At 56.4% G+C, this 25,678-nt stretch overlaps 1 protein-coding gene across 4 annotated transcripts; it reads right to left on the reverse strand.

Annotated features, from left to right (window-relative positions):
- Window positions 1–50: 50 nt before the first annotated feature.
- Window positions 51–17,755, reverse strand: ADGRE5 (adhesion G protein-coupled receptor E5). Of its 4 annotated transcripts, XM_045811960.2 has the most exons (21): window positions 17,637–17,754; window positions 15,026–15,219; window positions 11,778–11,828; window positions 11,447–11,566; window positions 10,781–10,936; window positions 7,430–7,561; window positions 6,720–6,866; window positions 6,132–6,278; window positions 5,997–6,043; window positions 5,809–5,886; window positions 4,702–4,879; window positions 4,513–4,620; window positions 4,068–4,291; window positions 3,119–3,298; window positions 2,112–2,303; window positions 1,609–1,835; window positions 1,434–1,500; window positions 1,221–1,312; window positions 964–1,132; window positions 777–875; window positions 51–692 (listed from the first exon to the last, which is right to left on the reverse strand). In XM_045811960.2, the coding sequence occupies exons 2-21, from the start codon at window positions 15,066–15,068 to the stop codon at window positions 663–665; spliced, it is 2,487 nt and encodes an 828-aa protein (XP_045667916.1). In that variant the 5' UTR covers window positions 15,069–15,219; window positions 17,637–17,754; the 3' UTR covers window positions 51–662. The 4 variants fall into 4 exon arrangements, with proteins under 4 accessions (XP_045667916.1, XP_045667917.1, XP_045667918.1 ...); XM_045811961.2 differs by lacking the exon at window positions 7,430–7,561 and having other exon boundaries at window positions 17,637–17,755; XM_045811962.2 differs by lacking the exon at window positions 6,720–6,866 and having other exon boundaries at window positions 17,637–17,753.
- Window positions 17,756–25,678: the final 7,923 nt, after the last annotated feature.

The raw sequence follows: 25,678 nt of genomic DNA on the forward strand, positions 1-25,678 counted from the left end.
TGGATGTAGCAGGCCTGGCCAATGAGCTCCAGCCATCCCCCACAGGCAGCTTCTGTATCAGTGTGATATTTAATTTTTGTGTCAACATTGAAAGGTTTATACAGATTGAAACAAAAAAAACATACAATATCCACAACCTTCACAACAGCGAGAGCCTTCTGCCTCCAGGGGCAGATGGGCCTCTGTACCGTGAGCCTCAGGCCCTGGGGCTAAGAGGGGCTCTGCCCTTCTCCCACCCCTGGCCTCAGTCTTAGCTTAAGGCGCAGATTGAGCCCCAGGACCCTGGCCTCTTGTTCTGTGGCAAAGACAGATGAGGGGAAAGGCCAGGCTGGGCACAGCAGTCCTCAGTCTGTCCAGGCCTTGTGTAGCAGGGTAAGGGTCTGCAGCCCTGGGCCAGCTCCTGCCTTCACGTTGGGTCCTGGCTGGGCTGGAGCAGAGGGGCAGCCAGAAGCAGGCCCGGCAGGTCCAACTCCCCACCTGGCTGCGTGTTCTGGGGTTTGGTCCCGGACTACAGCTGCTGCCCCCCTGCTTTCTATGATGCACGTGGGGGCCAAGGCAGGAGGGCAGAGAGAACAGAGTGATGAGGGAGGAGGGGACAGTCTTCAGCATGTGCAAAAGCTGCTGAGGCCACAGGAGCTACTAGCCTGGTCAGACCCGCGCTGTCACATACCGGACTCGGAGGGCCTGTGCGCCTGGTGAGAAAGGAGCACTGTGAGAATGGAACCTGGGTTGGGTGCCCTCTGGCCCGGCACCCCGACCCCAGGCTCAGCCCTTACCTGCATCAGATTGTGGCTCGTGCCAGACGTGGATGTGGTGAACTCCGAGTACTTGCTCCCTGTGACCCTGCCGGCCCACCTTCTGTACTCCTCCCTCACCTGTGGGGCCCAGGGTGCCAGGTTAGGGAAGGGGCAGGCCCCAGGAGCCGGGGCCCCGCGCACCCCACCCACAGAGGCTGCAGCCCACCTTCTTGTTGAGCAGGCAGTGGAGCACGAAGAGGAAGAGGCCTTGCAGGCAGTTGAGGATGGTGAAGGTGTAGGACAGCAGCTGGCTCTGTGGGTCGAAGAGGAAGAGGCCGAAGACCCAGGTGCCGCCCAGCACAAGGAGCTGAGCCACAGCCGTGATGGTCAGCACCCTGCGGGGAGAACAGGGCTTCAGCGGGGGAGGCCCCGCCTCACACACCCTTCTCTCCCTGCCAGCCCCCTCCGGGCTCCTGCTCTCACCTGGCCTTCTTTAGTTTCTTCATGTCTGGGTTGATCTCAGAAAACTTCTGAGTGAGTTTCCAGACAGTAGTCACGAAGACCACAGCATTGCACTGGGCGGGGAGCAGAGAGTTCACATTAGGGGCATTCCTTGGAACTGCAGGGAGGGACCTGGTCTAGCAGGGCTCAGTGTGGGGCCACGCCCCTCAGGCTGTGGGGGTGGGGGGCGCTTACCAGAACCACGAGGATCACAGGTCCTAGGAAGCTCCAGAGGAAGCCGCTTTCTCGGTCCAACCAGCAACTGGGTGAGCGGGGAGGGAAGGGTCCTGTCAGAACCCCGGAGGGGCAGGGCGCTGTGGCGCGGACTGGGGTCCCCTGCCCTCCCGTCGAACCGCCAGCCTGCACTCACTAGAGGTTGTGGCCATAGCCCTCGCTCTTGATGGCCGCGGAGATGGCCACGACGAGCAGGGGCACCCCGTAGCCAATCAGGCAGAGCTTCCACTTGCTCAGGCCCTGGCCCTGGAACACGCGCACCACCAGGAAGTAGAGCTCCACTCCCTCGAGGCTCATCCAGCAGAAGGCGGCCAGGAAGAAGTAATGCAGCAGTCCGGCCACCAGGCGGCAGCGCAGCCCCGGCTGCAGGGCGGGGGCGGGGCGACGTCAGTGTGGGGCGGGGCGGGGCAGGTCCGCCAGGGACCGCCCCCGCAGAGCCGACCCTCGGGTGGGCGGGCCGCGGCCTGAAGAGTGGGTGGGGGTGGGCGGAAGCCGCCGACCGCGCGCGGGCGGAGCCGCGTGCCTTCCGGGCTTGTGGTCCTCACCGAGCCCCGGGGGTGGGCGGGCTTCCCCCTCTCCCGGGCCTCGCAGACCTAGCGCTCCGGCGAGGGACGGACCCTCCACCTGCCCGGACCTCACCTTCTCGCCTTCTTTCTCGATGCCCGCCAGGAAGATGGCGGAGCCCACGAAGAGGCAGATGCAAAGGTGCAGGTGCACGGTGGTGCGCGAGCCCTGGATGGGCCGCACCAGCAGGAAGGTGAGAATGCACAGCAGCAGGCAGACTAGCGACAGCGACAGCCCCACCTTGGTGATCAGGGTCAGCTTCCAGTCCTAGATGCAGGAGGGGGTGCGTGTGCCTCGGTCAGCGCCCTGAGAACTTCCTGCCCTCGTGTGCCCCGCCACCCAGACCCATCTGGGGCCTGCCCTGCAGGTCTATGCTCATGCCGCCCACCTCCCCCCACATCCTCTTCGCTCAGCACCTGAGCAGGCCTCCTAGATACCACGCCCCCCCCCAACCATGGATGCAGCAGGAGTCCCCAGTTCCTCCTGATGGGCCTCCCCACTAAACACCCAGACTTCTGAGAAGTTCACTAGTGAAGCCTCAAGGCCACGTCCTTCTTTTCTAATACTGATGGTCCCATCTTTCTGATCCTCCTTTCCCTCATCTCAAATTTTACCCCTTCTACACCTGCCACATTGTCAACTCACTGAAACCCACCTTGTTGTCCTTCCTGGACCTTTGGCCTGGACCACAGCCTCCCCTACTCTGCCTGGCCCATTCCAATTAAACGTGTGGACCAACTTGCCTATGGATCTCCGAGGCCACATACAGAAAGTTGTGCTCCCTTAGGAGCTTTCAGCAATATTTGACAACTGGTTTGAAGTGGACAGTCAGAGGGGCGCTAGCCAGAGCGGGGTCTGCAGTCCCAGGCCACTCCGTTAGTTGCTGAGCCATGAGGAGGCCTGGTGGGGCGGCAGGGCAGGGGGGGTCCCAGGGAAGGGGCTGGGGGGCAATGGGGTGGGGCCACCAGGGCTGTGTGACCCTATAGAGCCAGTTGGGCCATACCATCAAGAACCAGCGGCCTGTCTCACCTAAGCCAACCTTGCCACTGGTGCACTTTTGCGGGTGGCCCCCGGCTGCTCACCTCTATGTCATAGTGGGCCATGAGGATGGCAAAGCTGCTCAGGTGGTTGCACCGGCATGTGGTGCTGTAATTCCTGGTGCCCAGGGTTTGGCAGCCTGTGGTGGCCCAGTACCCGCCCTTGGTGCTGTTACTCTTCCAGAATGCACAGATCAGCTCCTGCCGTGACTCAGGTTTCTTCCCCTGTGGGCAGGTGGGAACAGTTGGAGAGGTTAGCCTGGAGCCCATTCTTGGGTCCTGGGCTAGCGTTGGGCCTGAGGAGGGCTGCTTTTCCTTAAAAAGTATTTACTGAGCACCTACTTTGCTCTGGCACACAACGAACAGGGCAGACACAAGTCCCTGCCCTTTTGGGGCTGGCATGCTAGTGGGGGAGACAGATGTAAATAATAAATCTAGCAAGTAAACTACATAGCATGATGGAAGGGAGTAAGTGCTATTAAAACAAGAAATAAACTGCATAGGGGAGGGGGGCATAACTACAGATTGTAATTGTAATTTTTTTTTTTTAAGATTTTGTTTATTTATTTGACAGAGATAGAGACAGCCAGCGAGAGAGGGAACACAAGCAAGGGGAGTGGGAGAGGAAGAAGCAGGCTCCTAGCAGAGGAGCCTGATGTGGGGCTCGATCCCATAATGCTGGAATCACGCCCTGAGCCGAAGGCAGACGCTTAACCGCTGTGCCACCCAGGCGCCCCCAGATTGTAATTTTAAATAAGGAGGTCAGGGAAGACCTGAAAGAGGAGGTTCTATCTGAACAAAGACTGGAACCAGGTAAAGGACTGAGTCATGTGGGAGAAAAGTGTGTCCCAAACAGAGGGCACAGCAAGTGCAAAGGCCCTGAGGTCTGTTTGAGGAAGGAGAAGAGTGGGGAAATGAAGGCTGCATAGGAACCACTGTGACCTTGTCTAAGGGGTGAGCAGTAGGGCTGATTCCTCCCCATCTGAGGACTCACCGAATGGGAGAAGGCAAAGGTGACAGGGGAGTCGAGTTTCTCTGTGTTTGTGTTGCTCAGAAAGACCAAGTTGACTGGCGAGAGGAGCAGGACACGGGCACCATGGACAGGACGTTGGTAGATCTTCTGCAGCTCGGCTTTCTTCTCAGGCTCCAGCTCCATGGAGGCGTTGGCCAGCAATTTTTCCATGTTCCGGCTGGACAGGATGCCCACCACGGTGGGGCCTGGGGGATAGACAGGTTGGCTACCTTCTGCCCTCCCTCCTCCCGTGTCCCATCCTGCTTCCTAAGACCTCTGATTCAGGCTCTCCAGTCCACCATGATGCCTGGGGGCCCTGGTGATAGGTCAATTTCCAACTGTTACATATTCAGAACCTCACCCCTAGCCACATCCCCACCCCCCCTCCCCTCTCCCGCTGATGTCCCCTCAGATTCCCTGCCGTTACCCGAATCCCTGGCTCCAGTCGCCACATCCCAGCTCAGCAGCATCCGTGCATGGCTCTGACCTATGGTGATGTTTCCCTCCCCATGCTCCTGGATCATCAGGGATAGCTCTGAGGAGAGAGGGGCAGTGACTGGGGGTTCTGGGTGTAAGATGGGGTCCAGGGCTGGGGCAAGGCAGGGCAAGGTCTCACCTGTGTCTGAAGGGGAAAGATAGGTGAAGGAGTCTCCAGGCATGGCCTCGGCCAGCGTCCTCAGGACTGTTTCGAGGCCCAAGAGGAACTGGGTGGCCATGTGGTGCCTCTCGGTCAGGGGCAGGGCCTCCAGATCCCTGGGTTCCTTCAGCAACTCATCCATTGACTTGACGAGGTCCTGGGAGTGATGGGTGACAGCTGGTGGGTCACTATCCCGCGGGGGCTTCTCAAAGGACCCTGACCGCACCAGCCCCCTCCACCAAGGGACACACTGCAAAACCCCCTGGGGTAGCCCGGGGGACAGTGGGTTGACAGGGGAATCACTGAGATGGTGAAGTGGTCAGAAGACAAGCGAGGGGACTGAGTATAGGCCTGTGCACGTGGACTGCGACAGTGGTGCTTAACTTGTCCCAGGTGCGGGCTTGCTGCCGGGCTCTGGTCTAGGTCTGCACTGCCCAGAACGGTAGCCACGAGCCACATGTGGCTCTCGAGCACCCGAAATATGGCTCTATGTTGCAGTGGTAATAGTTTGAATCTACTGGACTAAAGGCAATCTTCACATTAATTTCACTTGTGTACTTGTTTATCTTAATGTAGCTACTGGAAAATTTAAAATGACACATGGACTCACAGGTTTCTACCCGACTTAGCACACAGGTGAAAACTTACATATAACGCCCACTCTTTCTTTGCCAGGCCCTGCTCTTTCTTTGAACTTTACTTCTCTTAGTTCATGTAAAACCTTCAAACTGTATACAGCAGGCACTGTTTGCAGGTGAGACTGAGGCCCAGGGAGGGGGAGTCACTTGCCTCAGGTCACATAGCAGAAAGTGGCAATGGGTGAGAATAGGGTGGTGGGATGGAGAGGATTTGATCCTTCATGGTCTAACCACGGAGGTGAAATTTCTAACTGCTCCGTTCTTTTGGCATTATCGTCCTTCGTGTGCGCACGCACATGGGCACGTGTGTGTACACGTGCGTGTACGTTTTGGGGTGTGTATGTGTGTCTGTATTTGTGTAACCGCAGCTTGGGCTGTCTCCACCGTATGGAAGCATCCCTCAGCCACCCCCGTGCTGTCCGGGGGTCCCCTCAGCTCTTGCTCTTACCTGCATGGTGCCCTGAGCCAAGGCTGGCTTGAAGTTTCGGCGCAGATCTTGGACTCTTTCAAAGAAGCGGGACATGTTCTGAGGAGAGGGGACATGAGGGGGGTCAGAGAGCCTCACGTGTGGGTGGGGGAGCAGGAGGGAAATGGGTGGATCAGGCGGGCTGCGCAGAGGGATTCCTGGCCACTCACCTCGCTCTTGATTCCAGGGGGTGGGGTCCAGGTGGGGAGGGACATCTCTGCAGGGGATAGAACACCATTCATTAGGTGTGACAGTGTGTGTGCTTGTGTCCGGGGCGGGGTCAGGGGTCAGGTCAGACCACGTACCTTCACAGATGGTGTTGGGCTGCTTATCCTGGAATCCGGGTTTGGGCTCCCAGCCCCGGAGGCAGCGGCACTTGTACGAGCCCACGGTGTTGATGCAGACGGTGGAGCTGTGGCACGTAGGCTGCCCGGAGCTACACTCGTCCACATCTGGGGACACAGAGATGAGAGTCAGGACCCCTTTCCCCTCCGTGCCCTGCCCCCTTTTCCCTGTGTTACTGTCCCCCCTTGGCTGGAGGTGATAACACCTGCTGACCCCACACCCTGGTGATGCCGTGGTTACGGGAAGTGTGCGGAGCATGACAGGTGGCATGTGAGCCCCGTACAGAAGTGCAGGTTGTGAATATAGAAATACCTTTGTCCCAGGTAGTAATTAGTTGCTGCCTGGAGTCTCCAAGGAGCCTGCTCCTCGGTACCCCAGCTCCTTCCCCGGATCCCCCCAGATCTTTTCCCATCCAGCCTCAAAAGAATTAACGCCTGGCTCAGCAGGGCACCCCCAGGGCTCATTCTGCTTGGTTTGTGTGGGTGCCACTGAATATGTGATCAGATGTTCTGAGTGTGGGTCCAGGATGTGGCGTCTGAGCTCTGCACCTTCACAGACGGTGTTGTTTGGGCCGTTGGGGGACCCAGGGACCGGCTTCCACCCAGGGCGGCAGCGGCACTCATAGCCCCCAATGTTGTTGAGGCAGTGGGTGGAGGTGTGGCATGGGTTCTGCCCCGACGTGCATTCATTCACATCTGAGGACAAAGCCAGAGGGTCAGGGTCCCCTCCACTCACCGCACCCCTTCTCACTGCCTGGCATCAAGGACCCCATTATTGCACATGCCACTGCCTGGTGACCTTCAACTTCAATCTCAATGCACCTTACAATGGCTTCCCTGCAAGATGGGCATGGCAGGGACCATGGCCCCCAGTTTATAGGCTGTGAAACCAGGAGGGAGATTGAGTTGTGGAGCCTGAACTTTCTTTCCAAGGACTCTTGCCTACTCCCTCCCCTGCTCTGGCCCAGGTTCCCTTTCCGGGAACTGGAGGTGACACCTTCCTCTGCTCCCATGTGACAGATGAGGAGGGATGAGGCCAGGAAGTGTGCACAGAGGCCTGGCCTCCACAACAGAACCCCAGGCCCAGAAAGCCCTGCTGCCTCCCTGCTCTGTGGTGGGACCTTCCAGGGAGGTGAATCCTTGGGCAGAGCAAACCCCTGGTGTTTTGGGAATCTGAGGGTCTTCTCCCTCCTCCTGACGCTGCGAGATCCGCTCAGCCCCTCCCAGTGCAGCCTCACAGCATCTTCCAGGGCCTCTACCTGTGCACAGATTCGGGTCGCCCGGGTTGAGCTCCAAGCCGGGCGGGCACTTGCAGGTGTAGCTGCCTTGGGTGTTGATGCAGACGCCGCGGCTTTTACAGACTCTGGGTTTCAGCTGACATTCGTCCACGTCTGCAGGGGGAAGGAGAGGGTGATGGGTGCCTGCAGCTGTGTCCTGGGATAGAAGCATCGTGAAGGCCCTGCTCTCTGCTCCTCAGTGAGTGGGTGCCTTTTCTAATTCACACGGACGTGTGCTATGGGCGAGCATGGTGGCCCAGATGTTCTGTTGTCCAGATGTTGCCAGAAGTGGTCCAAGTCCTCCCCGTCTGCCAGCTCTGGCTCCCTCGGCCTCTCCGGGCAGTTCCCAGCTGGTGCAGGGTCACATGACCACCTGTGTCCCAGCCTGAGGACCTGGATGAGTCCAGGGTGGGCCTTCCTGGGAACCGCGTGCAGGGGAAATGCTGCATTCACGACCGGGACCTGTCATGGTTCCCAGCAATGGCCTTTGTCCTAACTGCCCCAGGGTGGCCGCTCACTGGCTGAGTTCCCGCTTTGGCATCCCGGTAACCCTAACTCTGAGATTCCAGCTGCACAGAGATGGACCAGACCCACACCTGTGCCAGGCCCTCCAAGGACGAGGCTCTTGGGCGGGGCAGGGAGAGTAAGGAGGGTGCCAGACAGGCCAGGGCCACCGGGACAGTGGGCACCAGGCTGGGGAGGACAGTGTCACTGATGTCCAGTCAGGCAGCCTTGGGGCAGTGAAGATGCCTTTTTCTGATTCCTGTGAAGGCATCGCCTGGGCTGGCAGGAAGTGTGAGAAGCCACATGTGAGCAAGGCCAGCGGCAAGTGAGGGCTGGGTGGCTGGAGAGCAGAGCAGGTGCTGGTGGGCGAGAGGTGGCCGATGTTTCTGTCTTCTTGGCCCTTGGCCTCCCACCAGGGATGCAGACACTGGGCCCAGCTGAATGGGGCTCAGCCTCCATCTTCTGTCCCTGAGAGGTCCAGTGCCCCCGTGGGACCTGGGTTGACCTGCTCAGGAGAGGGTCAGGCCTGGAGCAATGGTCTTGGATGACGGCCTTTCTTGTCGTCTGGTCCAGGCGGGAGCTTCTTGGTTCACCTGATTGTGCGAGTGTGTGTGCATGTGTGTGCGTGGGGTGGGGGGTTGGTGTCACCTGACCCACCCCAGACACAACATCCTCTGGGTCCTGGTCATCCAGGCTAAACCAAAGCTACTGGGGAGCGTCGGGACAGAGCCTTGTGCAGGGAAACAGAGGAAGGCCGATGGCTGAGAAGCCGGGGTCAGGGCGTCAGGAGGAAGCTTCTCCAGGTGGGATGCTGGCCTGCCGTGCAGGAGGGCCAGGGTCTGTGCGCAGCCCTCAAGTCTCCATCCTCCCACCTTTCCTGATGGGGTCCCTGGCTCCACCGTGGCCGAGGGTCTGAGACGGCTCCTGCTATGGCCAAGCCCATGTGAGCTCCGGCGGAGACAGGTCTCATCCAGGCAGTTACTAATGGTGGCAAAGAGGACGGATGTTGCGCGGGAACGGACCTCCTGCAAAGTATCTTGAATGCCACTTGCCTCTTGTTTTATACAAATAAGACGTCTGGTCCGGGAGGCAGGGGGCAGTCCAAACATCCGAAAGTGACCCTCTGGGGAGGGTTCTGGGCCTTGGGATTCAGAGAGGTTCGGGCACCGGGGGGTGCCCAGGACATCCCGTGATGCCTGGGGAAAGTGGAGCAAGGGGCCCACAGACGGGCCCGGGTCTCACGCCTGCGGCAGACCCCACCGCCATGACAGGGCTGCATGTGTCCTCAGCTGCAGCAAAGGCTGAGCCCGTCACAGAGCTCCGTCTTCAGGCGGCAGGCCCTGCGCCGAGCCAGCAGACTGGTCTCTCCCTGTCACCCAGCTTGAGGTCCACGGTGGTCCCCCTCCTGTCTCTTGTTCACCCATGGCCCTGCCCAGCTGCCTGACAAAGGACCTTTCTCTTAGCCCTGGCCTGTTCTAATGCAGCAATACGGCCTCTCAACAACCACAGCCACCACCTATGCTGGGGGCTCACAACGGTCAGTGGGGGGTACCCCCTATCCAGGCACACTGAGTGGGATCTGTGATCGCCATGTACAGTTGGGCAGGTTGCTCGGTGCACAAGGGTGTCGGGCCCAGGAGGCAATTGGGAGTTGAAATCCAGCCCGCTCTCCATTCCCCAAACATGATATGTTCACCTGGAGATGATGGACCTTTTTCCATTTCATGTAAAGGCTCCATCCTCTGGCCAGGCCACATGTTTGGGGCGCAACGTTCACCCAGAGGACTCTAGGGACCAGCAGTGCTGTGGACAGAGCCCTCCCCCTGGGTGCCATGAAAGTGCAGGTCCTCCCTTCCCTCCCACCAGCGAAGCTCTGCAGCCCTCTGTCTGCATGTAGGGCAGGGCGGGGCTGGGGACCAAGCTGTGGGCTCTTCTCCCCACAGCAGGGTGGGCCTACAGACCCACCCCAGAGTCCTTTGGACCCTCAGCTCACCTCGTCCTCACCTCTCACTTCTGCTCTCTTTCCCTGCTCTCTTTCTCTGTTCTACACGAACCCCCCCCCCCACTCTGGGCAAGTAGTTGCTCCTGCCCACCTACTGCTGGGCCCCCTGCCCCCTGTGGATACCCGAAGCCCCTTCCCCTGCCTGCTCTTCTCCCAGGAAGGGGGGCAAGGCCTGGTGATGCGTGGAGGCTGGGCTTCTCCTGGGCCCGAACTGTGGCATCACCATGCAAGACCACGGCAAGAGATGTGACCGCGGTGTGGGGGGTGGACGGGAGCAGCCGCTCTCCGTGCCCACCCTGGGGCGGACCCCGGGGGTGCCCATCCCAGACGGGGTGCATTAAATCATGATGAGGATCATTCAAAACCCAATAGTCACCATTCTGTGCTTTGCTGTCTCTATCTTCCCAGCAGTTCTATGAGGTAAGCACCATTGTCACCCCCTTTTTACAGATGGGTAAACTGAGGCATGGAGAGATGAAAGTACTTGTCCAAGGTCACACAGTTAACAAAAGGCAAGACTTCTTTTTATCTGTAAAAAATAGGGACTCTTTTTTTTTTAAACACAAAATCCCAATAATATTATCACATCTTGCACATTAATGGTGATTTCCAGTGTCACACACACAGTTCTCAAGCGGCAAAGCCAGGGTTTGGGCACTTGGCTTTCACACCACCCTGCCTTTCTGTGCTGGGGGCTCAGGAACAGGCTATACAGACGTGGGTGCTGCATCCTCTAGTCTGGGCCCCGCAGGGGGATGATTCAGGAATGGCTCTGGTGACTCCAAGTCTCATGGACCGGGAGATGGAAGGTGCGGGGTGGTTCTTACCTTGACACGTGTTCTCACTCTCATTCCTGAATGTTCTTGCCCCAGAAGCAAGCTCATATCCTGGAATGCACGTGCAGTAGTAGCTGCCCTCTGTGTTCTGGCAGTCTGCGAATTTTCCACAGGACACTGTCGAGGACGGCCCACACTCATTGATGTCTGGAACACAACAGGGCAAAGGGTCACCTCTCAAAGGCACAAGTTCCTTTAGGAAGAGTTCCCTATCCCCCACCTGACTCCCCAGCACGGGGCAGTGTCTTTTGGGAAAGGATTAGACTCTTAAGCTATACTGCAGAGGCTGGGCTGTAGCTAGAGCAAGCCATTCCTGAAGCTCACACAGTCAGCTCTGCTCTTCTCTGCCCTCTGGCTGGCATCCTGGATTTGAGCTCAGTAGGGAGTGCTGAGATGGGGGTGGAGGTGGCAGCTCTGCATCTTCCTCCCCAGTCTTGGAAGTCAAAGTGAAGCACAGACGCTAGAGCTCCTCTCTCTCCAGGAAGCCACGTTTATTCACTTATTTTCCACCTTTCTATCTTTTCCTTTCTCTTTTCTCTGCCCTTGATGACAGTCCCAAGGCCAAAGGCTGAGACCCCAACCAACACTCACAACCCCCACAGGCACTGGGTACACCCCACCGTCTCTGCGCCCCTCCACCACTCCAAGCCCCTGTACCATCACAGCTCTCCAAGACGCTGGTGAAGATCTCCCCGGATGAAGAAATGTATCCCGGGGAGCAGCGACAGGCGGTGGCATTGATGCATGTGGATTTCGGAGGACACCAGCGAGCACAGTCTGTGGGGATGGTGACCACAGTTGGGAGGTGAGGTCTGAGCCAGGTGCTGAGGGGGGGGTGTGTGCAGGATCATCTCCAAAGGAGGGGTTGCTGGGAGGGACAGCCCTGGCCTCCCCCCTGCAGCAGGCCTCCCTCCTGCCTGGGCTGTGGGGGTCTAGGGCCCCTTCCCCAGACTCTGGCTGTGGACTACTTTGCTCCCAGCAGACTCACCACTGGTTTTCTGGGATCCAGCTTCCAACAGAATCAGCAAGACACCCAGCACTGGAGTAGAGAGAGAGGGTGTGTATTGGGGGGTGTCCAGAGCAGGGAAGGATTGATGGAGAACAGAGGGTGACACATCTGAGGGAAGGGGGCTGCTGACCCCTCCCGGGCTTGGGCTCTGTCCATCACTAATGAGAGCGAGCAGCCCTCCCTGGACCCCAGCACCCACAGCAGAGTGTCTGCCCCCATCGCCTGGGCCTGGGTTTCAGACTGAGGGTGAGCAAGGGGCCCAAGCCCGACGGAGGTCTTGGCTCCTGCTGACCTGCGCCAATAGTTCAGCAAACAGACGGGAGATGGTGGCCCTGGTTCATCCCAGACCTTTGTCAGGTGACCTCACTTCCCAGTGCCTTGGTTTTCCCATCTGTTGAATGGAAATGATGACGGGCCGCCCTTCCTAGAGGCCTGTAAGAACCAAGCGCCTGAATACTGCCTGGTGTGTCCGAGTGTTTACTATCATCGTTTCTTTACGTGAAGGTGTAGGGGTTGGACCAGGTGTTCTCTCAGATGTCCCCGAATCTAAGATGCTCCGGGCCCCGCACCCTGGCTCGGGGACACAGGTGCACGTGCACCACACCTACCACATCTGTCAGCCCAAGGACCAGCTTGAGACCCAGTGGTGACATTTCTCCCCCAGCTCCCCCCACACCCCACATCCCACACAGGAAGACACTGTGGGCTCACGCTGGGGTGGTGCTCTTCTCCTGCCACTCTGGCTGCTCAGGGACACTCTATTCCCCAGGCATGTGTTTGGGGGTCCTCCTCAAGTCAGCAGGGGCTCTAGGGTCGGGGAGCTCCTTGTTCACCAGTGAGAGACTAGGAGACACTGATGGAGAGAAAGTAAGGAGAGGGAGAGAGAAGAACAGAGAGAGAGAGAAGGAGCCAGAGACACAGAGAGAGGAGAAAGAGGAAGGAGGGAACAGACAGGTGGGGGGAGAGAACCAGGCAGAAGTTAAGGCAGTGCTAGAGATGGACAGAGAAATAGGGAAAGAGAGAGACCAAGATGGCAGAGATCGAACAGAGAGACACAGAGCTAGAGAGATTGAGAGAGAGATCGGGAGACAGAGACACAGTTAGAAGGAGGGGGTGAATGGAAACGGGGAGGGAGGGAGGTGGGTGCCTCAGCAGCAGGTGGAGGCAAGGGAGGGGCTTGGGGGTGACGTCCAGCCTCCGCCAATCTGGGAATGCTGCGAAGCAGTGGAGACCCCAGTTATCCGGGGAGACCCAAAGTGGGGTGGTGGGTGGAAGGATGGGGGCCGGGAGGGAGGGCAGGAGGGCATGAGTCATTTCCTGGGCCAAGGGGAAGGGATGACTCACACTCGGTTGCCCCTGAATGGGGCTCCCAGGGGAATTCTGGGGTCGGTCATTGTGAGCATGGCTTGAGCGGCTATGGGGTTATAGACTTGAGGGTACCCCGACCATTTAGTTCCTATGTCCCAACCGGATATCCCTGAGGCCAGTGGGGGTCCAGAGATTCCCCCCTCCTAGAAGTCCTCCCAGCCAAGTTAAACTGAGGGGGAAATGCCTTTCCGTTCCCTCGAATGAGAATCCCTCTCTTCCTCCTCTCTGGCCACAGGGCTTGGCTAGTTTCTCCCTCAGCCATGACCCATTTCGTCTTTGCTGGACAGACCACAAAATGACCTTCCCTGGCAGGGTGGGACCTGGACTGATTTGTCCCCAGCTCCCAAAGCCCCAAATGGCAACAGTCATGCTCAGAACTGCCCTAGGAAGCAGGGGCTCTGGTCATGTCCATTCTACAGATGGACAAACTGAGGCTTGGAGCCCAGAAAATGCTCAGGAAGAATCTGGTGATAAAAGGGGGACTGAGGAAAGCGGAATCGAGCGCAAGATCCCTAGACCCTGGAGTGGGCGGGTTCTTTTGTGCCCCATCCCCTCCATTGGGCTGGGCTGGGATCCCCTCCCCCACCACCAAGGCTGCTGGGCCAGGCCTTCTCCATCTGGGGCCTTGGAAGTCGCCCAAACAGGAGCCGGGAGAGGAGCTGCTGGTCATCCGCTCCAGGTCCCATCTGGTTTGCTTGCCTGCGGAGCCCTGAGCAATAGATTCCTGCATAGGGACCCTGGGGGGGGGGGCGGGGCAGTCACCCTCCTCTTGCTCCTCCTGCTAAGGACCCCCTGGCCCAGACCCTAGACCCACCAGCGTCCTGCCCAGAAGGCAAGAAGACAAATTAAAATAAAAAATAAAGTACTGTTTGCTTAATTCTTACTGTGGACTCGGAATAGTTTGTGTCGAACTCACCCAACACTTAACCCTATAAAGTGGAGACAAGGCCCCCCCATTTTACTGATATGGAAAGTGAGCTCAGGGGCTCCATGACTTGGCCCCAGGGACACACAGCCCCCCATTAGGTGTGGCCCACTTAGACTCCTGTCCTTGCTCCTGAGGAAAGACAAGGTGGGGCTATTGGGGGAGGCCCTGTGCTTATGCCTGCCGCCCTGGGACAGCACAGGGAACCCCCGTCCCTGTGGCCCAGGGAAACTCTGGTTGGGGCACCCCAAATGTCATTTCTTCACTCCCTTTGTTGCCTGGTTGCTCAGGCAACAAGCTGTCCCGATAACCATAACCGTTAGAGACACCCTGGGTGGGGCGGGAAGGGAGGAGGGGTAGGAGTGGGGGGAAGTCACAGTAAAAAATCAAGTTCAAACCCGCAGCTGGCAAAATCCCTTCAAGCCATGGTGGAGTCCTGCTGGGTCTGGAGGGAGCAAGTGTGGGGGTCTCTGGGGCTGCCCCTGTCACTGAGACAGTGGGGGACATGTTGGGAGGACCCCCCCGCATTGCAGGGGTCCTGGCTCCTAGCTCCCCAGGATCCGCCATGCCCTATGTTAAAAGCAGTTGCCTATAGGGTCCCGAGAGTCAATTTTTGCCCCCTCTCCTTCCCCCGCACCTCAGTTTCCCCTCCTAGGGGGCAGCCCCTAAAACGTCTCTGGGACAGAGCTCGGAGATCTGAGTGGGAGTGGGGGCTCCTAGAGCACCTTGGGAGGCTCTGCCAGGGCAGGGGGTGCCGCGGCACTGCAGCCCCCTCTCTCCATGTGCCCGCCTGACCATGTGGCTTCCCCTGCCGCAGGGGCCCCAGAGCTGCCAGCCACACCTTCCATTTCTCCACAGGACAGGGAGTGCCAAGGCGCCAAGGGGTGCTTTCCGCAGCCCCCTCGTCCCTCCCAGAGGGGCCCCAAGTTCTTACCTTGAAGGAGGAGAGGGAAGCTACGGCGGCGGGGGCCTCCCATGGTCTGCACTGGCGGCCGAAGGAGCAGAGGATGGGCAGGGCAGTCTCCCCCGGCTGGCCAGCTGCGCGGTGTCCCGAGGCTGGCCGGGACTTTATGAAGAGGGGGGAGGACAGCGGCTGGCCCAGGGCCCTCCCCGGAACTGGCGGGGCAGCTAGAAGCCAACAGGAAAGTGCAGTAAAAACACAGACCCAGAGGCGTTGCACGGGCTCATATACACGCTCACACACACACACACACACACACACACACAGGCTCTGGCAACCTGCTCTGCTCCCAGATCCTCTGCCTCCAGTTCCACCTTTGGAGTGACTGACAAACTCTCTGGCCCCCGTGTGCCCGGGCTGGCTGTAACCCAGCGCAAAGTGGGGCCCTGCGGGCAGGGGTGGGGTGGGAGTCCTGCGTGGGCTCTTCTTGCAGGGGTGTTTAGGTTGGGGAGACCATGTCAGAAATAGCTTGGGGCTCGCCTGTCGGGGGCGGCCCTGTGCTCCCTGCCTTGGCATGCCTGCCTGAGTCTCCAGGGCGGCATCTGAGCCAACAGCAGCCCCAATCCCCGCTTTCCAGGTGGGGAAACTGAGGTAGAGAATCCAGAGTCCAAATGGGAGCTGGGGGAGCTTGAAGGGGCTGTTCCTGGGTGCCAGGCAGGCACCAAGAGGAGGAGCTGTGGGGCCACGGCTGCCATGCTCCCTGAGCTGGCCTTTCTGGGCCAACCTTCCCCTTGGTGGGAAACTTACATCTCAGGGGCTTCTGGGCACCAACAGAGCATCGCGTGATGAAAGAGTCGTTTCCTTTTCTAATAAATCACATGACTGGCTTGTCTTCTGAGCCATCTCATCTTTTTTTTTTTTTTAATTCTATTACTTATAAAGCACTGAATTGGAGCCAGGCCTGATTCTCTTAGCATTATCTACGTATCTATTTTAACCCATTTACTCTGCAAAACTCGAGGCAGGTGGGGCTATGATTCCCATTTTACAGAGGGGGAGGTCGAGGCACAGGTCACAAGTGGCCGAGCAGGGACCCGTAAGCAGGCAGCCCAGTCCTCGGAGTCCCTGCCAGAGCTCAAGGTCCAGAAGAAAGCATCTACCGGGTGCTAATGTGTCTTTAACACCTTGGTGGCCCTGGGGTTTAGCCGGGGGCAGTACCCAGCTGGCACCCAAATAGCTGGTTTTCTATTCCTTGCTATCATTTGTTTTTCAATTTACCAACTCTTCGGGGCAACAAGAGGGTTTTGCAACTAGGATGTCAATATAAAGTTTCCTTTTAAAATGAATGGTTTCGGGGCTGCCAAAGTGTAAAAAATTAAAGAAAATAGTAAGTACACGATAGGTCGAAGGGGGAAGATTGCTGGTCATGGAAAAAAAAGGTCACAAATGGCTGAAAGCAGAGAAGTGTTATCCCAGAGATGATTGAATGCCTCCACCCCTGGAATTAACCCCTTCCTGTCCTCTCCCTCCCATCCCCATCCCTTCGTCCTGGGTGGGGCATGGGAAGGGTTCTGCCAGGGGACCCAAGGGGCTTGCGGGGGGAGGCGAGAGGACCCAGAAGAAGGCTGGGGGGTGGGGGGGACGCAGAGAAGGTCTGGAGTGGACTTTTGAATTTTTTTTCCAGAACCTGGAAACCTCAGGGCTGGACATCCCCTCCCCACAGGACGCAAGGTCAGAGAGCTGGTACCTGGAGAAGCTGGGGCTGGGGGGGTTCCAGCTTGGGGCAGGCAGGGGGAGCTGCCCTGGGTTTTGTCCCCACACCTATCAGTGACCATCTATTCTTTGGCCTTTTCCTCCCTGGTATGTGTCTTTGGCCCTTGGAGCAGGTCTGACCTCCCTGGGACTCAGTTTTCCTGTCTGGTGAATGGGATTAAAATGCCTGCCCACTGGCCTCACAGGTCAAGGTGAAGAAGGAACAGGGTAACAGGAGAAAAGGCTTGGAGATGTTGGCTGCAAGATTGGGGAAGGGACGAAGAAGGACATCCTTACCATCGCCACCACAGTCTGGCCTGTCAGCAAGTCCTGGGGCCCTGCCTTCAGATGCACCCAGAATCTTCCACCTCTCCTTCTCCCTGGCACCCCCGCCCTGGTCTAGGTCTGTCACCTCCAGTCTTGGTGTTCTGGCTCCTGCCCCCACACTCTGTTCCCCTCACAGTGGCCCAAGGGCACCTGCGAATGCCTGAGTCAGGGCATACCCCTTCTCAGCTCAAGAACCCTCCATGGCTCCCACCTCACTGGTAAAACCCCAAGTCCTCCCACAGCACGTAAGACCCGGCACGATCTGCCCTGTCACCTCCGTGCCCTCACCTCCTCCTGCTCTGCCCGTGCTCACTTGGCTGCAGTTTTCCTTGTGGAAAAGTCTGACCTCAGGGCTTTTGCACGAGCTGTTGGCTCTGCCTGGAACATTTTCACCCCAGATAACCTGATTCCCTCCCTCCTCCCCTTCATGTTTTGCCTCAATTTCCTGACCCACCCCTCAAGGCCAAATGTAATCCCCTCCCATCCTCAGCACCCCAACTCCTCCCAATTTTCTCGATTCTCTGTAGCACCTTGCCACCTCCCATCATGGACTATACCTACTTACCTTGTGTACCTTCTGCCCCGCTCGCCCTAGACCGTCAGCTCCAGGGGCAGGACTTTGGTCCGTTCGAGTCTCTGCAGTGCCGACCCAGAGCCTGCACCCAGTAGGGCTCTGTACCTAGTAACCCCCTCCATACGCACCCCTGTCGCTGCCCCCCACTGAAGGAAACCCCCTTCAGGCTTCCTGATCTGGCCCTTGCTGGGGTGTCACACTGTTCCTCCTCCTTCCCTCTGCCCTGGAGTTCCAGCCCCGCTGACCTATTTGGCAGCGCCCCCCTCCCCGGACAATCTTGTGACATCTGTTCCACAGCAGGGAGGCAGGGACATGATGGGTCCCTATTTGTCAGAAGGGAAACTGACATCTGGAGGGTTGGGCCTCTGGCAGGAGGTTCCTCAGCTAGGAAGTGGCTGAGCCAGGACTAGTCAACCAATAATAATAACACGACTACTTATACTGTATTGTATTACATTCTATTATATATTTTTATTATTGTAGCTACAACATTGAACAGATCATCCTGGTGGAGGATTGTGCTCATCCAGCACCTACTGTATACCTGACCCCTTCTAAGCACTAGACGGGGATCGAATTCACTTATCTTCCCGACAGCCCTAGAAGGCAGGTGCCGCGATTTCCCCTTGACAGGCAGGGTAACGGAGGTATGGAGCCGTGAAAGTACTTGCACAGTCACAGGACACGCCCATCGCAGATCAGAGGTCCTGGGCAAACCCGAGCTCCTCCCCTTTGCGGAAGACCTTGTGGTCTCGGGCAGGCGATGTACCTGGGTCTCAGTTTCCTCATCTGTGAAATGGCTGGAACCTCGCCAAGCTCAGGTGAGGGTCATAAAGGAGAGCACAAAACGCAGGGGTGTAGATAGGAGTGGACTCTCAGTGAACAGCAGCTGTGGCCCTTAGGATGCCCCCCTTCTCTTTGCGGTGGCCGGGAGGGAGACAAGGGGACCCCAGTGTCCTGCCTCCCGGCTTCTTGTGCTGCCTGCATATGCCCAGCACCCACGCAAGCCCATGCTGAAGTGGGGGGTCAGATGGGGTCTCTGGCTGGAGGGGGGCTAACAGGAAGCCCCTGCCAGGGAGACAATGGCAGAGGAAGGGGCCGGGCCAGCCCCCATGCGGATGAGCCCAGCTGCCGGCTCCGGGAGGGCGGCACAGCTATTGTGAGGCCAGACAGCTGTCCCCAAGCCAGGAAGCCCCAGGAAGCCAGGGAAGAAAGTGGGAGGTGCTGGCCGACCCTGACCCCCGACCCAGGGCAGGCCTGACAATGGGTTCTTCGTCTCCTCCTGCAGGCTGGACACCTGGATTCCCCCGAGGAGGCTGGGCCCCCAGCATCCACCTGACGAGGGGCTGAAGGGCTCCTGGTGCAGAACACTGCCTAGCCCCAACTGGCATCCTCCTAACCCCCGCCACCCACGCTGCCTGGCCCAGCCTGGGGAGTTAGGAGGCAGCGCTGAGCCGTATTTATAGTTCCCTGGCGCTGCTGAGCAAACTTCTAAATATAGACGCTGAGCTATTTGGGGCCTCGGCCCTGGGGTGGAGTGGGAGTGGAGGGCACCGCACGTGTGTCTCCCTGGCCTGGGCCCTTGGGCCTCTCAGTCTCCTGGGGCTGAGGCCGCGGGAGGGGGGGTGATGGGGGGCAATTTGTCCGAATGGGGGTACAAAGAGAGAGCCGCAGTGGAGTTGCCCACAGCCACAGCACAGGGGAACTGCCCGAAAGGGGTGCAGGCGCATTCCAGGCCCACGAGGAGGGCACACATTTGTGCCTGGTGTCCCCAATATCCTGTTCCTCCACTTCTTTCACCCCAAGATCCACTAGGGTAGGGAAAGTGGACTGAGGTAACACCACAATGTTCTCAGCTTCTAGGAAATAAAGGTCCCCAGGAAGTTGCAGGGACAGCCCTGAACCCCAAGCAAACCCCAGCTCCTAGCAACCCACTTCCCCTTCCCCATCAGTGTTGATCTCACTGGTGGCTGGGCGTGGGGGGGTGGGGGGTGACAGGGCTGGGGGGTGGGTGGGCTATAAATAGCTGGTTTATAAGCAGCTGCAGAGCCGGCTGGGGCAGAGGGTGGCCCTGGAGGCCAGAGGGCTTCTGACGGACAGCTGGACCCCAGAGTGTCATGGCCTCCCAGCAGTCGTCAAGATTTGGGGAAGTAAGGGGGATGCCAGGGACAAGATGCTTAAAACCAACAGGGTCAATGGTTCTTTAAAGCAGCACCTTAAGCCGGTGGCCATTGAGACTTGAGTGAAAGCTTAGTGCTTCCTCCGCTCTGGGCTCACGGGAACATCATACAGTCAGTGAAAAAGAAGGCCTGGGACGTGCCACAGAGCGGCTGGCCACACGCTCCTTTCTTCATTGACGAAATGGAGGGGCGCCTGGCTGCTTCAGCCGATGCAGCGTACAACTCTTGATCTCGGGGTTGCGGGGTTGAGTCCCGCATTAGGTGTAGAGATTGCTTAAAAATAAAACCTTTTTTTTTTTTTTTTTTAAAGTAGGCTCCACACCCAGCGTGGAGCCCAACACAGGGCTTGAACTCGTGACCCTGGGATCAAGACCAGAGCTGAGATCAAGAGTCAGACCCTGACTGAGCCACCCAGGTGCCCCTAAAAATAAAATCTTTAAAAAAGAGAGTGAAGTGCAAAAATCTTCATTTATTTGACAGGTGTCATGGTAGAAATTTTTTTTTTCAGCTCTCCTGAGGCGTAATTGACAAATAAAATCGTGATAGGCTGAAAGCATACGATGCAACGATTTGATCGTCGTAGAACCCTGAGGAAAAAAGACGTGCCCAAAGCCCCACACGAAAGCCAGCCTCATTCTAAAGCTCACACACACAGAAAATGAAACAAGAGTTCAGCTTTACAAACATATGTAAGAACACTTCTAAAAAGCCAGTTGGGGAGGGAGTAAGAAACAGAGCTCTGGGTGATAGAGGGAGGGATCGGGTCCTGTCCCAGCTCACGGTGGGATGGGGGGGTTCATGGATATGCCTTATGGAATTAAAAAAAAATTAATGAATAAAGTAAGTTAAACAGGGTCATGGATAGACTGATGGTCATTGATTCTGGGAACCGGAGGTCTTATAAATATTTTTTGGAAATTTTCAAATGTTTGAAGGCTTTAATGAGAAGCACTTAGAGGAAGCCAAGAGAAATGGAAACCAGGGCAGGGGGAGGCCCAGCTGGGGACAGGGAGCAGTGGGGGTGGGGGCAGGTGGCAGTGGGCGGTGTGGTAGGAACTGGCAGCCACCAACAGGAAGTCCTGCAGCCCTGAGCTGGGAACGCTGGGCGACACTTGGGGGCCTTTCTGCCTCTTCCTCACGGAGTTCTCAGCCTCTTCCCCATTCTGCAAGGCTTTCTGGGAGTGGAGGGGTCTGCAGGCAGGCAATGCCCAGTGAGGCCGGGCTCCTTCTCCAGGGGCCCTGCAACGGGGTCCCGGGATGTGGGACGGGGCAGGGAAGGAAAAGAGTTCAGCCTGAGTGCCCACATCTACTTCTCCCTGTGCCTCGGTGTCCTCATCGGGGCTCCCTATGTTACCGGTCTCTGGGGTCCTGGGCCACGGTGCTGGTGCTGATGGTCATGACCAGTCCCAGAAAGAAGTGATGTATTTTGGGAGCCAGGAGCCTCAGAAAGAATAAGCCCACCCCCAGCACTCTATCAGATTGGGGTCTCCCTCCCTCAAACCAGAGAACGGCTTGGCCATTCCTCACAGTGTTAAACAGAGTGACCCTGAGACCTAAACGCCACTCTTAGGTAGACGCCCAAAAGAGCTGAAGGCAGGGACTCCAGCAAATTGGGGGAAAGAACCCAAGTGTCCATCAATGGGAGAATGAATCAACGATATGTGCCACATCCACGTAATGGAATATTAGCCACAGAACGGGAAGGAAGTTCTGGTACACGCCATGACGTGGATGGATGGGCTGGTCGCACAACTTCGCAAATGTGCCAAATGCCACTGGATTGTTCACTCTTGGATGGTTAATTTTATGGCATGTGAGTCTCACCTAAATGTAAAAAAAAAAAAAAAATCCTAAGCAGGTCATACAGTGTCCCCCACGCCCACCCTGGGGATCCCTGCTGTCACAGCCTCTCTTCTGTGGCTCCTAGGTCACCCCTCAGTTCATCTTGCTCCTGCCCTGAGACGAACAGGTACTACCCTTCTCCTTTTACAGATCTGACTGTCATGCATTCACTCAACAAACATGGCTTGACAGGCACTAGATATGCAGGTGTGAAGAAGCCAGGCCTCAACCTCTGCCCTGTGGGGCTGACATCCCAGCCCCAGAGAAACCCACGAATGTGATCAATAAGCATGCTGTGAAAGATGTTAGAAACAGAAAAGTAGGCAGGCTAATGAAGGACGGGAGGTGTCTGGGGTTCCCCAAATTAAATAGGGCAGTTGGGGAAGGTCTCACCAAGAAGGTGGCTTTTGAGGAAAGACCTGAAGGAGATGAGGAAGGAGGAGCCATGAAGCTCTCTGGGGAAGAGTGTTCCAGGCAGAGGGAACAGCCTGTGCAAAGTCCCTGAGTCTGGAGCATGCCTGGGTGGAGTAGCAAGGAGGCCCGTGTGGCTGAAGCCAAGTGAGTGAGGGAGAGACAGGAGGGAGAGACATAAGGGGTGAGATGGTATGCAGCAAGCAATAAAGTCAGAAGTGATATTCCAAATACTTAATACCCAGCACGGCATGACCAGCCAGAACAGTACCATCAACCCACACGGCTTCTCTCCTGTGCCCTCAACTCCGATGGCCTCTACTGAGCACCTGAGGGACCCGGACCCTCCTCTTATGGTTTCCACTGTTCGCTGTCCGCCTCCATCCTGTGCACCTGCTGCTGCCATGGCTGTGTCCCCTGTACCTTTAACAGCACCTGCTCCGTAATGGTTGCACGGATGGGTGTCAAAGTCTGTGCTTATCGCGGCTGTATCTTTGACACCTTTAAACATCTCAGTAACCTCTGTCAATTTTCATTTATTTTCCTTTTTATGTTTTAAAAAATTCTTTTAGAGAAAGAGAGAGGGAGGGGCAGAGGGAGAGGGAGAGAGAATCTTAGGCAGGTTCCACACGCAGTGCAGAGCCGACCTGGGGCTCGATCTCATGACCCTGAGATCATGACCTGAGCTGAAATCAAGTGCCCGATGCTTAACCGACTGAGCCACCCAAGTGTCCCACCTTTTTGTCATTTTCTTCCTTTCTCCCTCTCCCTTCCCTCCCCCCTTCTCTCTTTCTCTCTTTCTTTCAACAAAAAGAGCAGTCCCTTTGCTCCACAGCTGAACTAGAGGGTGAGGCCACAGCTCTCAGTTTCCTGGGAGTGTAGGCATAGCCTTGAGAGCAAGTGACTGCCTCAATTTTGCCCCTGGGTGCCTCTCTGTCCCCATCCTAGTCCTTGCCCCTACCAATGCAAGTCTTTTTTTCTACCGCTTTCCACTTCTGGGGATGGCTCAGAACTCCTTTTGTGGTAGTGACATAACATTTCCTTTCAAAATAAATTCGTTTAAGAATTAGAAGGAAAGGAGAAGCAAGTTGATTGAAGGAACCATCTGTGGTCCATGCAGAGAGGAATGGATGGAGGATGTTTATAAGAGCCTCTGATAAACTCCCTGGCGTGGGAGGTGGCTCGCCTGGGTTCCGTGCGTGGGTGGGAAGCCACCTTGGTCCTCTATGGGTCCGCATCTCGAGGTCTCTGCGAACCAGAGTCGTTAAAATCCCCAAATGGCCAAAAAGCACAGCAAAAGTTGCTCAACCTCACTCACTAATCGACAAGGAAATGTAAGTCAAAACCGCGGCAAGATACTAGCTGTAGTTTCTCAAATGGCTCCTATTAAAAAACAAAACAAAACAAGTGTTGGCCAGGATGTGGAGAAATTGGAGCCCTTGCGCACTGTTATTGGGCACGTAAAATGGTGCAGCTGCTGTGGAAAACAGTCCGGTTAAAAAGTTAAACAGATTTTCAGCATGTGATCCAGCAATTCCTCTTCTGGGTATATATACTCAATAGACTTGAAAGGAAGGTCTCAAAGAGATATTTGTACACCCAAGCTCAGAGCGGCATTACTCACAAGAGCCAAAAAGTAGAAGCAACTCAAGTTTCTATCAATGGACAAGTGAATAAACCGAATGTGTTTGAGTCGCACGATGGAATATTTTTCAGTCTTAAAAAGGAAGGAAGCTCTGACACACGCTGTAACATGGATGAACCTTGAGGACATGACGCTGACGGCAAAAAGCCGGTCACAGCAAGACAAGCTCTGTCCAATTTCACGTATACGAGGTAATGGAATCGGTCACATTCAGAGAAACAGAAAGTAGAGGCTGCCAGGGGCCAGGGAGGGGGCGAATGGGCACTTGTTTCGGGGGTAATGAGTTTCAGTATTACGAGATGAAAACGTTCTGAAGTTGGTTTCACAACGACATGAATACGCTTAACGCTACTGAACATACATGTAAAAAATGGTTAAGATGGGGGCGCCTGGGTAGCGCAGTTGTTAGACGTCTGCCTTTGGCTCAGGGCGTGATCCCAGCGTTCCCAGATCGAGTCCCACATCGGGCTCCTCTGCTGGGAGCCTGCTTCTTCCTCTCCCACTCCCCTGCTGTGTTCCCTCTCTCGCTGGCTGTCTCTCTGTCAAATAAATAAATAAAATCTTTAAAAAAAATTTTTTTGAAAAAAAGAAAAGAAAGGATTTTCTGACCTAGGCTCCAACTTGGATAAACATGGAGGACAATATGGTGAATGAAATAAGCCAGTCACACACACACACACACACACACACACACACACACACACACACAAGCCAAACCACAAAAAACACTCTATGATTCTATTTATATGAGGTCTCTAGAGTGGTCAAATCCAGAGAGACAGGAGTTTAGAATGGTGGGGAGTGACCGGGAGTGTTTCATGGGGACAGAGGTTCAGTTTGAGAAGATGAACCAGTCCTGGGGGGGGGGATGGCTACATACCAGCGTGAATGTGCTTAATGCCCCAGAACCGGACAATTAAAAATGGCTGAGATGGCAAATTTGACCACATTTGAAAAATGATGTCATGGGGCACCTGGGTGGCTCAGTCTGTTAAGCACCTGACTCTTGATTTCTGCTCAGGTCACGATCTCAGGGTGGCGGGATCCAGCCCTGAGGTGGGCTCCACCCTAAGCGTGGAGTTGGCTTGAGGGTTCTCTCTCTCCCTCTCTCTCTGCTCCTCCCCCGCTTGTGCTCATTCTCTCTCAAATAAATAAAATCTTTTTAAAAATAAACAAAGTCCAGGGGGCCTGCCAAGTGTCAAGAGTCTGGGACCTGCCCCCCAGGGAGTCCGTACCAATTACACCTTTACTCCTTGTACGCCTCCATCGCTACCTGGCCCTCCCCGTCTAGCCCCAGACACCCAGCCCCCCCTTCAGCCTCAACCCAGGTGCTACCAGGTCCTTCCAGGTGCAAGTGCAGAAATCCCTGCCCCACCCACTTGTGTGGCCATGTGACTTGCTTTGGCCAATGAAATGTGAGCAGCCATAACACACGTCACTTCCGGGCAGAACCTTTAAGAGCAGGTGCGGCCCTACTGTTTTTTTTCCTTTCTGCTACAGCGAGCTGCCATGCGGCAGGCAGTGGTCGAGTGAGAAATGAGGTATCTGATGTGTTAAGCCCCTAAGATTTGGGGCTCGCTTGTTACCACGATGGAACTGAGCCCGCCCTGACTCTGATGTGGCAGCTGGCGTCTGAGTCCCCTCCTGGATGTGCTGATGAGCTCCTCCTCTGAACCCCAAGGCTGGACCTAGGGTAAGAAGTGAAGCCCTCACCTCGGAAAGCAAAATTTGAGGTGGGTGCCAAAGAACTCAATAGTCAAGGCGAATACTGTTCTAATGCAGTGTTTGAAATCGTCAAAACTCATGCAAAATATCCATGATAAATAAAATAGAAAAAATTAAATGAAGATGGGGTCAGTCACAGTGATGGGCTGAGACATACCGGTGCCTGAAGCAAGGGGAAAAAGTCTATGTGTGCCTCGCTCACCTTGCTCTGGTCTCAGCCCTGGTAAACG

The sequence above is a fragment of the Ursus americanus genome, chromosome 14, assembly GCF_024610735.1.
Source record: "Ursus americanus isolate L20-20 chromosome 14, mUrsAme1.1.p, whole genome shotgun sequence".
Taxonomy (NCBI): domain Eukaryota; kingdom Metazoa; phylum Chordata; class Mammalia; order Carnivora; family Ursidae; genus Ursus; species Ursus americanus.